Source organism: Cornus florida, unplaced genomic scaffold, assembly GCF_030987335.1.
Source record: "Cornus florida cultivar Cherokee Brave unplaced genomic scaffold, ASM3098733v1 CherokeeBrave_3.0.0_Hap2_Chr02, whole genome shotgun sequence".
Classification (NCBI taxonomy): domain Eukaryota; kingdom Viridiplantae; phylum Streptophyta; class Magnoliopsida; order Cornales; family Cornaceae; genus Cornus; species Cornus florida.
Genome location: NW_026775572.1, coordinates 63,701,012 through 63,712,670, shown reverse-complemented (window position 1 = coordinate 63,712,670; position 11,659 = coordinate 63,701,012). Strand labels below are relative to the sequence as shown.

The 11,659-nt window shown below is 37.5% G+C and overlaps 1 protein-coding gene across 1 annotated transcript in view; it reads right to left on the bottom strand.

Annotated features, from left to right (window-relative positions):
* Window positions 1–309: 309 nt before the first annotated feature.
* Window positions 310–11,659, bottom strand: part of LOC132295150 (DNA-directed RNA polymerase V subunit 1) — a 47,412-nt gene continuing 36,062 nt past the window's right edge. The window contains exons 15-19 of the mRNA XM_059793286.1: window positions 5,616–5,789; window positions 5,370–5,510; window positions 3,599–5,196; window positions 2,896–3,010; window positions 310–934 (exon numbers count right to left, since the gene is read on the bottom strand). Of these exons, the coding sequence (XP_059649269.1) occupies window positions 572–934; window positions 2,896–3,010; window positions 3,599–5,196; window positions 5,370–5,510; window positions 5,616–5,789 (2,391 nt within the window). The 3' untranslated portion in view covers window positions 310–571. The remainder of the gene's footprint in view (window positions 935–2,895; window positions 3,011–3,598; window positions 5,197–5,369; window positions 5,511–5,615; window positions 5,790–11,659) is intronic.

The following is an 11,659-nucleotide window of genomic DNA, read 5'->3' as shown; positions in this document are numbered from 1 at the left end:
TTTAATCAGAGAAGTTTGTACAGAAGTAACGCCTAAAAGGTCAAACATTTGAGACATGAATCTGCTGCAGCTATTATACACAACAGCAAAGCAAGTTTCACTGTCACTTGGCAAAAAAAGGACCCACCAATGCCCACAACATTATGAAAGTCCCAAGAACAAAACAGAAACATAAATAAAATACACACATTTCATCTATATTAACCCATCTACCTTCAACCACTACCTTCAGATTTTCTCAAGGACTATAACTTCAATTCACAACAAAACCACCACAACCCACACACACACTTGGATGCACACTACACAGGCCATGAAGGAGCATGCTGCAAATCTCATTAAAATGTGGTTGAAATGCTTCTATATTACAACTAATATGAAAAAATAATAATAATAATAAAAAAAAATAACTGCTCTCACGAAAAAAAGAGGGCAGTTTGGAATAAAGATTCACAAAGTTATCTGAGCGAGACCACAAAGGGTTCAAGAGCATCTGCTTCCTATACACACATCAAAACCGCAGATAATGAGATTTTGCTGTATCCACAGCCCCAGCCCACAAGAGACAGGCCTACTGACCATTCCCAGGTCCAGCTTCCTCAGGAGCAGGACTACGATCGCCACTCCAACCACCAGGAGCAGGACTACGCTCGCCACCCCAACCACCAGAAGCAGGACTACGCTCGCCACCCCAACCACCAGGAGCAGGACTACGCTCGCCATTCCAACCAGGAGCAGGACTACGCTCTTTATTCCAACCAGGAGCAGGACGAGGCCGTCTGAAGTACTTCGAGTTGAAAGATTCGGCCTTGTCAGGATATTTTCCACTGATGAAATTTTCAAGACATTTGCGATATGAAAAATCCTCTTTGTGACCATCAGTAGATACAATGTACAAGCACCTGCTATCCTGGAAGCTGCTGTGCTTGTTAACCTGTCAAATCAAAAACGAACGGGAAATGTTCTCAAGATAACATGTAAAATAAATAGGTGGACATCATACAATGATAATCTAGTTAACAGATAAAATCGAAATCAAGCATCCTAATGAATGGTCAGATAACCAAATATGGTGCACATCCTGCAGAGTACAGACAGAAACCCTCCAGAGTCCACGCTATAACAGCTATCCAATTTAGCTAGATATAAAAAGAAATATGAACACTAATATGGATATAGTCAAACACTCAATAATATGGATATTGTCAATGATTCTCTTATGTTTAACTCTTATTAGATTTTAATCAAGATAATTGTAGAGTTTACAGTTAAATGGTGGATTTTATAAGGAACCAGTGTTGCCGAATCAGACAGCAGCAGTGAGTTTTAAGCCAGATTCAGCCTCATCAGTACTAATAAGGAACAAATTGATTCAACAATTGATATACCTTCACAACAATGAGGCTAAAGATTAGGCATATCCCCCCAAGTTAGGGGATTGAAAGACGATATAGCCCCATCACCTATTCTACCTCTTTGAAGAGGACAATCATCTTGACCCGTGGTTGGATGGAGGGAGGAAAACCAGTACTTTCAGTGAGAAAGCTTATTTGGATTAAGGATGTGGAAGGGGTGAGATGCATGCAGGAGGTGACTCTTCTTCTTGTGCCTGTGATGGTGATGACGTAAGTTCCTCCAGTCTACCAGTGAGAGAGGTAGTAATGATGATAGGGCTGGAGGAGGATGATATAATATTATCGTCATGATTATGTGCCTTCAGCTGTGCAGCATGAACGGAGCACTACACGTGTGATTAATCTGTCCATCAGGTTGCCTACTATACAAGGAGGAGAAGAAGCATGACCTAGTACTAGAACTGCTACATATTCTACAAGGAAACAGAGAATACGAGACTGTCGTGATGACTGGTTGTCTTTTGTCATGCGTAGCTTTTGGACTTTGGCATTCATCAGATTCTTGTGATAGCACTGACAAGCTACTATAGTAGCCACAACCTCTTGGTATGCTTATGGTTATGGCTTATACACTCAAGTGCCTCCTCAGGCTTAGATGCCTTGTGGGTGTGGGTAGAGGTATAGCATCAGCACAGATCATTCTAGTAGCTCTACAAGATATCCTATATCCTCCTCAACAGTATGGCTAACACCATCATTACCCTCAGAGTTATCGCTATCCCTCAGGCCAAGATCCTCCACGTCACTCATTTTGGTGGTGATCCAATCCAGCACTCCACTTTAGGAATCACTTTAGCTCTCCACTTTAGTATCATTACATGATCTGACATAAACGTAACATAGAGTTGAATACTAATATGCCTTGTGTCACGGATTTTCATTTATTTCATGTCCACATCTATTTTTACTCATTACTTTAATAAAAAGTATAAATTACCAAGTCTTTAATAAGAATCCATGTATAGGTCAATTACTCTTGTTAAATAATCTTCAAAATTCAAAAAATAAAAATAAAATAAGACCAATACTATTCATTAAAAACCCATATTTATTGGATTATGTTGTAAATGGCTGTGAATCGGTGCGTTTTGGGCCCAATGTGCAAGAAAAAGAAAAAATCATTAACACGATAATTGATTTTGTTATATTATGCCAACATGGCCCTGCATCTGTTACACCACAACCGTGTAACTACGAACAAAACTTGGGACTCACTGGCACAAAATAAGTTTAATTTCATTAGCCTAAAAGGATTGAACTAATAGCAGCTTTGTTTCTGATTAGCATTATCTAATGTTTAAACGTAATAAGCTTAAGTTGATCAAAACAAACAAATTTGTTTATCTAGACAATCTTAGAAACATGCCTCTGAACAATATTAAATAAGATTACTATGAGGTCAGGTTATGTAGAAATAGAAAAATATATATATATAAATAAATTTTATCTAACTTGACAAGAACAGCGTCCACTTCCATACCATGACATAATCGATTCCAGCTCCCATCTTTACTGCCTTATCGGGATGGTAACTGAATACATTATCAAGAATGTACGACTGATCATCAGGAGGTAAAGGATCCCCGTCATTGTACCTTCAAACAGTTATTTTATCAGACTCGCTTCATAATTTATATTTTTTTTTCACTAATGGAAAACATCAAATCAGTGCAGAGGCTTTGCAATGTTTAACAAATTTCCAAAAAAGAAGAGCAGAAAAAAAAAATGTCTGGAAATATATAATGGTACTGTTTCAATTGCCAACATCAGCATCTAGCTCCAAAATGCCAACATTGCTGCTTAAAAAGTAATACATGTTTTCTATATGTAGAGGCATTACTAGTAATTTGTCAAAATGTAATCCAATGTTTGGGAACTTGGGCATGATGTACAATGAGAAGGATAACTGAAAGGGGATATTCTCCAAAATGTGGTGCTCCCTATTCATAAAAAATGGGACAGGGAACAGTATGAAGAGGTCCTTAATTACCCTTAAGTTATATTATCATTCTCCATCATGTGCTGCTCCCTATTCATGAAAAATGGGAAAGGGACAGTATGAAGAGGTCCTTAATCATCCTTAAGTCATATGATCATTTCTCAATCATGTTATTCTGGATATTCTAAATTTAACAAGCATGAAAATCATTAGTTAACAAGCAGAAATCAGTAGAAGTTATTACCCAGGCTGATGCATTATTCTTCTGATGGACAGCATAATAGGTTCAACATCCAAGAGAACATCTTGTTCCTCTGATGTGAACATATCCAGCCTCTGTCTTGTTGCAGTTAAAGTTCCACTTGCAATGGAATCATCATTCAACCCTCCAACTGACTTTGCTGGGCCTTTTCTCTTGTTTTTCCAATCTCCACCACTAGAGGAACCCCAATTACGTGAATTTTCAGTGGGATCTCTCTTGAAAGCGTTACGTTTCTGTGTACCCCACTGGGACTGTACATCCCTTTCATTCGAACCACTGACCTTTGAAGAACCCCAACAGCCTGTACTAGACGATTGATACGAGGGTTCCTCTGTTGCATTTTGACTGGAACCCCATAAATTGACAGGTGATTCTTTGTGCCAACCTGTGTCAGATTGTAATCCAACTTTTCCCCAGCCTTCATCATTCGAAGAATCCCTAGCAACAGAAGTCTTTGACAGGGTATCTAGAGTTTGAGGTTGATCTTCAGTTGGAACTCCCGCAGCTGAAGAAATTTGATCGGCAGAATGGTCAACAAGAGGTATGTCATTCTTCTTATTCCAGTTAGTTTCATCAGCTGCAATCTTTTTTCCCCAAGGAGCCGATGGCCCTGTCTGAATAAGCTTTTTACCAGAATCTATTGCACCCCAACCAGTAGAATTATCTTCAGAGCGCTTTTTACCAGATTCTATTGTACCCCAACCAGTAGAATTATCTGTTTGACCATTCTTCTTATTCCAGCCAGTTTCATCAGCTGCAATCTTTTTTCCCCAAGCAGCCGATGGCCCTGACTGACTAAGCTTTTCAACAGAACCCACTGCACCCCAACCAGTAGAATTATCTTCAGAGAGCTTTTCACCAGAATTTACTGCAGCCCAACCAGTAGAATTCTCTGGTTGACCATTCTTCTTATTCCAGCCAGTTTCATCAGCTGCGATCTTTTTTCCCCAAGCAGCCGATGGCCCTGACTGATTAAGCTTTTCAACAGAACCCACTGCACCCCAACCAGTAGAATTATCTTCAGAGAGCTTTTCACCAGAATTTACTGCAGCCCAACCAGTAGAATTCTCTGGTTGACCATTCTTCTTGTTCCAGCCAGTTTCTTCAGCTGAGACCTTTTTTCCCCAAGCAGCCGATGGCCCTGACTGATTAAGCTTTTCAACAGAACCCACCGCACCCCAACCAGTAGAATTATCTTCAGAGAGCTTTTCACCAGAATTTACTGCAGCCCAACCAGTAGAATTCTCTGGTTGACCATTCTTCTTATTCCAGCCAGTTTCTTCAGCTGCGATCTTTTTTCCCCAAGCAGCCGATTGCCCTGACTGATTAAGCGTTTCACCAGAATCTACTGTACCCCAACCAGCAGAATTGTCTTCAAAGCTAGGATTATCTTCAAAGATAGGCTTATCGAAACTGGAGTTATGATCTGGAGAAAAGCCCGACTCCATATTTTCATATTCAAGTTCAAAATTATCGATTTCCCCACCAAGACAAGCGCTGTTTAGCTCTTCATTTGTACTGCTTCTCACCAAATTAAGGAAGTTATAAACATCACTTTCATCTTGTTGATTCAAACCAACCTAGCCAAAAGGAAAACAAATTATTAAACTGATATACAAGGAAAATAAAGCACCCCAATGGTCAAAGATTAAATATTACTTGCAATAATCTCTAGACAAAAAAAATGACATCAACTATCCAAAGAGTATAAAATAAAGCCAAACAAATAAAACAGGGAAAAAGTACAAAATACCTCTCGTGTGTCCCAAAGAACATCAAATGAGTTTCCGGTACCTACAGCCACATGTTTGCCCCAGGAACAAGATGCAACAATGCTAGACAAAGAGTCCACGTGGCATTTTTCAGCCGCTCTTTCAAAGCATTTCTTTGGGGTCTGCAGACATAATAAAGACATAAATGTATATATTCAAATGCAAAACACAGAACACAGATACATCAGATATTTCACAGCACAATAGAACAAGGTAAAATTCCTTACAAACAATGTTGCTTCTGTGAATGGTATTTGGACATTTAGGCTCCGAGATAACGCTTTTATACCTCCTGCATTGAAACCAATTAGGTTGCCAGCACATGTCATACTGTTTGCCAATAGAATAAGATGATCTTTAAGGATTCCTTTGGCAACCATTGACACTGATGTAGAGAGGCGCTGTAAATAAGCCAAAAGGTTAAGGCTTCTCAGAATATTAAAGGATATGGGACTATAGATAACAAATTACAAAATTCCATCTCACTGTATTTAGAACCAATTTTGTTCTGGCAAGTAAAAGAGCAACATCAATTTAGAAAATGTACAGAATGTTCACAAAAGGAATGGACAACCTTGAATCAAGACTTCCAAGAAAAACAAACATAACCCTCACCACATAATTTTCATATTTTATAAGCTAAAACTATACAAGGGCGATGGTGGAGACATATGGCAGGCTAAGCATAAGCCAAGTTAATAAGAGCATGACATGAAGGCATTCAACAATGGCAATGAAAAAGACTAAAGCAGAACAACAATTTAGAGTGAAGACAATGGTGTTGGAGCAGGCATCCATGAAAAATCACTCACAAACAGAAAATTATCCAACCTCGGTATAAAGAGAGGCTTGATACCATAACTTTAAATTCCACATAGGCAATGACGGCTCACGTTTGGCACAAAACTAAACCCCACTAACTACAAAACTAGTGCACATGAAACGTTGAGTAATGATAACAGGAATATGTAAGGTAATTAGGGGTGGCAATTTAAGCCCAAACCCATTAAACCGCCCAAGCCCTCCCACTAAAATTAAATCATTTGGGCACCCAAATTTAAGTGAGTGGGCCAATAATGGGTAAAAAGTGGGTACCCATTCAATTCAAGGGTTAATGATGGATTAAGAGTGGGTACCCATCTTAACCCGCACAAACTCTTTTCTCTCTCCTCAGTTTTCTCTCTTTCCTTTTTTTTCTCTCTCCTCTGTTTTCTCTTCTCTTCCCCCTTTTTCTCTCTCCTTCGTTTCTCTCTCTTCCCCCCTCCGCTTTCTCTCTCCTCTCTCTCTCCCTTCTCTGTTTTCTAACTCTTCACCTTTTTTTCTCTCTGTTCCCTCTCCTCCATTCTCTCTCCACACTAATTGATCCCTTGAAATGCTACATGCTTATATAATTTTCAAGTTACTCCCCACTTTAATATTTCTCTCTCTACATAATGCTTCTTTCTCTACATGACTCTCTCTCTAAAACTTTTGCTCTGTATAACAAATCCAAATTAACAAAACCCCTTCTGGACAAATATATCATTAGCTGTAGATTTTAGAGAGAGAAGAAAAGAGCCAAAAAAAAATTTGCACGTAGTGTAATAGCAAGGTGTATAATCCATTTAATGAACTGGGTATGCACAACTAGATTATCCTAATTCCATATTAAGAGTGTGCAAGACTAATTAAGGAATATTATTTCCCATATATATTCCATAACAGATCCTGTTTTTAGGCATATTAACGCCCATTTATATTTTCGCCAAAAAAAAATTAATTCATTTTTATTACATTTTCCGAACTTATGAAACTGTGTGATTTTATTCTTTTTTATGTTAAAACTGTTCATTTCCATATTTTTTTCCCAAATAGGATAGATTCTCTAAATTTATGTGTTAGAAATTGAAAATTACCTTTTACCAAATCAGCACATGTATGATATATCCATATACTGAGGAATATATATTATTATTTGTATATAGAAGTTGCTTCCTTCTTTTTTCATTTGAGAATTCAAAACACATTTTGAGGAGAATTCTCAATGCATTTATTGCAAATAAATCAATATATATATATATATATATATATATATGGATTATATGATTGCAAACTTTTGACATGTTTAACTAAAGGTATTTTTAAGTTTTTTTATTTGGACGGACCCAATCTCTCAACAACTAAAGCATTAGTGTTTAAAAAATATTTGGGTCATCGGGTTGGATGTGGACTCACTAGCCCAATTAAAACCCAAACTGTTTATGACCCACTTCAAATGGATCACTAGTGGGATAATGACCCATTATTAACTCACCCATTCATAACCCGCCCAATTGCCACCCCTAAAGGTAATGGTGGCATTGGCAGCAACAGATATGGGCGCATAACCACCACGCCCGATATAAAAGCTGAGCAGTTACATCAAAGAAGACACCTGAAGAAACCCCCAAAACCAAAGCCTCGGCTCCAGGAATTTTGCAAATTTCTCTTCGTTAAAGGTTTGCCTTTGCAGTTTATATTTGAACCTTTGTTCAGAATCACAGTCCTCTTTAGTGCCTTTAGTTTTCATTAAAAAAATATAGGAAGTGTTTGCTTGTACCTCAGAGCATCGGTGCAGTGCATGCAAAATGAGTTCCCTTGCTTATCAATACTTTTATTAACCTTTTCATATTTCAAATTTTTCGGCTTCTTTTTAGCTGTATTTTTTACTTTTTACTTTTTTTATGGTTCAGGAATTACTAAATTCATTATTTTCTTGAGATCAGTTCAATTGAAAGTGGAGAAATCATATTCTTCAAGGCAACCTTAAGTGGACTACGGAAGCAGAAGAAAGTTCCCAATTACTTCAGGAAAAGCTTACTGAAGCTCTCTATCCTTGTTCTACCAGATTTTGACAAAGTCTTTGAAGTCCACTGTAATGATCAGGATCAGCATAGGAGCAGTGCTTAGCCAAGAAGAGAGACCAGTGGCATTCTTTAGCGAGAAGTTAAGTGGTGCAAGGTTGAATTACTCTATGTATGATGTTATGGAATTGTGCAGACACTTCACCATTGACAACATTATTTGATTCAAAAGGCGTTTGTTTTGTATTGTGACCATATGGCCTTGAAGTACATAAATGGGTAACATACGTTTTACTTATCAAAAAATAAATAAATGGGTAACATGCGTTCAAATTTTTCGGCTTCTTTTTAGCTGTATTTTTTTTTTTACTTTTTTTATGGTTCAGAAATTACTGAATTCATTATTTTCTTGAAATTGGTTCAACTGAAAATTGTGAAATCCTATTCTTCAAGGCAACCTTAAGTGGACTGCTGAAGCAGCAGAAAGTTTCCAATTACCTGAGGAAAGGCTTTCTGAAGCTCTCTATCCTTGTTCTATCAGATTTTGACAAAGTCTTTGAAGTCCACTGTAATGATAAGGATCAGCATAGGAGCAGTGCTTAGCCAAGAAGAGAGACCGGTGGCATTCTTTAGCAAGAAGTTAAGTGGTGCAAGGTTGAATTACTCTATGAATGATGTGGAATTCTATGGTTTTGTGCAGACACTTCACCATTGAGAACATTATTCGATTCAAAAGGCGTTTGTTTTGTATTTTGACCATATGACCTTGAAGTACATAAATGGGTAACATACATTGAACTGTCGGCGTGGCAAATGGGCAGCATACTTGCAACAGTTTACTTTCACTTGGAAGCATAAGTCAAGTGTCCAGAATAAGGTGGCTGATGCTTTAAGTCGAAAATCTCATTTACTATCTATGCAAGCTGAGGTTGTGGGTTTTGACACGTTCAAGGATTTGTATGTTGTTGATCCATTCTTTGGGAGGATTCATGAAGAGGTAGTGGAAGGCAAGAGGACCGACTACTGCTCGCAACCTGGTTTTCTCCTTAAAGGAACAAAACTATGCATTCCTAATTGTTCCTTGAGAGAAAATTCCACTTCAGCTACATAATGGGGACACTTCGACAGAGACAAAACTTATTCCTAGGTTGATGGAAAATACCCTTGACCAATGTTAAGAAGGGATGTCCATAGGATTGTTGATCGTTGTCAAATTTGTCAGGTGTAAAAAGGTGGATCTACTAATGCTGGTTTTTATATGCCTCGAACACAAAGAAGTAAGGATTCTTGTCTTAATTATTGATAGATTTTCTAAAATGGCGCATTTCATACCATGCAGGAAAACTATGGATGCCTCTCAAATTGTTAACTTGTACTTCAATAAATTGTTGGTTTACACGGTGTGCCAAAGTCCATTACTTCTGATTGAGATAGGAAGTTTATTAGCCATTTTTTGGAGAACTCTTTGGAAGAAATTGGGGTCTGATATGAATTTCAGTTCAGCCTATCATCCTCAAACCTATGGGCAGACCGAAGTTGTCAACAAGAGTTTGGGAAATCTGATTCGAAGTCACATTGGAATAATTTAAAATAGTGGGATCAAGTTCTCTCTCATGTATAATTTGCTTTTAATAGGTCCACAAATCGAATAACTAAGACAAGTCCTTTTGAGATTGTTTATGGACAGAATCCAAACAATGTTTTAGATCTGGTTCCACTTCTAATAATGGGTCGTTTGAGTTCTAAAGCTGAAGAATTGATAGACCAAATCAAAGAAATTCACAATGAGGTGCGGTAGCAAATTGAGGATCACAATCAAAAGTATAAAGAACGTGTCAACAAGGGTAGAAGGCGTGTAATCATTGATATGGGAGATTATTATTGGGCTATTTTGACTAGAGATCGATATCCGACTAGCGAGTACAACAAGCTAAGTGCAAGAAAGATTGGACCGAGTGAAGTCCTTGAAAGAATTAACGACAATGCATACAGTTTGAAGCTTCCCAGCCACATCAAGACATCCGATGTTTTCAACGTTTGTCATTTTATTCCTTATCAAGGTGACTCTTCAAGCGAGAATGATGCTAGCTAAGTTGGGGTCAAGTTTTCTATCACCCGGAGAGACTGATGCAGAGCAAGTGGAAGAGCACCATCTTCAAACAGTTGAATATCCAAGAAAGACTAGACTGACTTTGCATTAATAGGAGCAGCAGATGATGTGAACAGTTCCTGTGATTGTTTATGGGTCTTAAGTCAGTTATATAACTCTTAAATATGTGCCTTAAGCTCTAGTTATGATATTTTTGTCATTCTGATTCTATTTTGCAAGTCATTTGCCTTTTAAGTGAGTCATGTGACCACTTCAACGAACGTTTTGTCATTTTAAGCGTCTTTATTCTGCTAGACAAAATGCTCTCACTTAGAATATATTTATATGAAGGGTTAAGATTGAATCTTTGCAAGGGCACCCCTTGTGGCTTATAAAAGGGTTGTTCCAAATTGTATTCAGGAGCTTTTTTGTATTCTCAATATATTCAGCCTGCTATAGCAACTTTGTATCTCTCCCTTTCTTCTGGGATTGAGTTGTGGGTGTTTAAGCTACTCTCTAGCTCTTTGTTTTCCCTTATAGATTCTCTTTTTCTTTCATAAGCTGATTGCATTGATAGCTTACCTCATTTGAGCTCCAACCACTCTTCTCCCTAACCAGCCCCCTTTCGGGAGGCATTGCTTATTCCAACGGGCAAGCCTCCTATAAAACCACTACACGGCTAGATTCCAAATGGATGCCCTTCTCGATTGGGCGTCCAATGGCAAGCCCAAGTAAGATATCAGGAAAGCTCCAATACCAATATCAATATAGTATCATAAATATCACACACCAAGTAACCTCATCCAAAACGTGTTTTCCCAGTTCATCTAAAATAAAAGTGATAAAGACTTAAAGATGATATTTGATGAAGACCTAAAGTAATTGGAAATTTACTTTTTTCTCCAGTACCTGGTCTTACAATAGTTTCAATACATGTCATTCGTCATGTTAACATAGTTATGTGTCACTAGTTTATTCTTTAATTAAACACACATTATTATATCTTCTGAGATAATATTATAGTCTTTCTTCAAATTTTATAAAAACAAGGGGTTACAATTCATGTTAATGGGTCCTTGCATTGTGTCAAAATAAGAGTATTCCATTATATGGGTCAATTCAAACACGAAATATTTATTAAATGGACCAAGCACTGCACACATAAACACAACTCTTTCATTACGGTCCTTAGCATATAACACGACACAATAACCTAAAATAATAAAATTAAATATTAATTTAGAAAAATGATGGAATGACAAAATTTTACAATTGAAATCAGCAATCACACAAAAACATTATGGAATGACTTAATTTTACAATTTAATCAACAAATCACACCAAAAAATAAATATGGAAT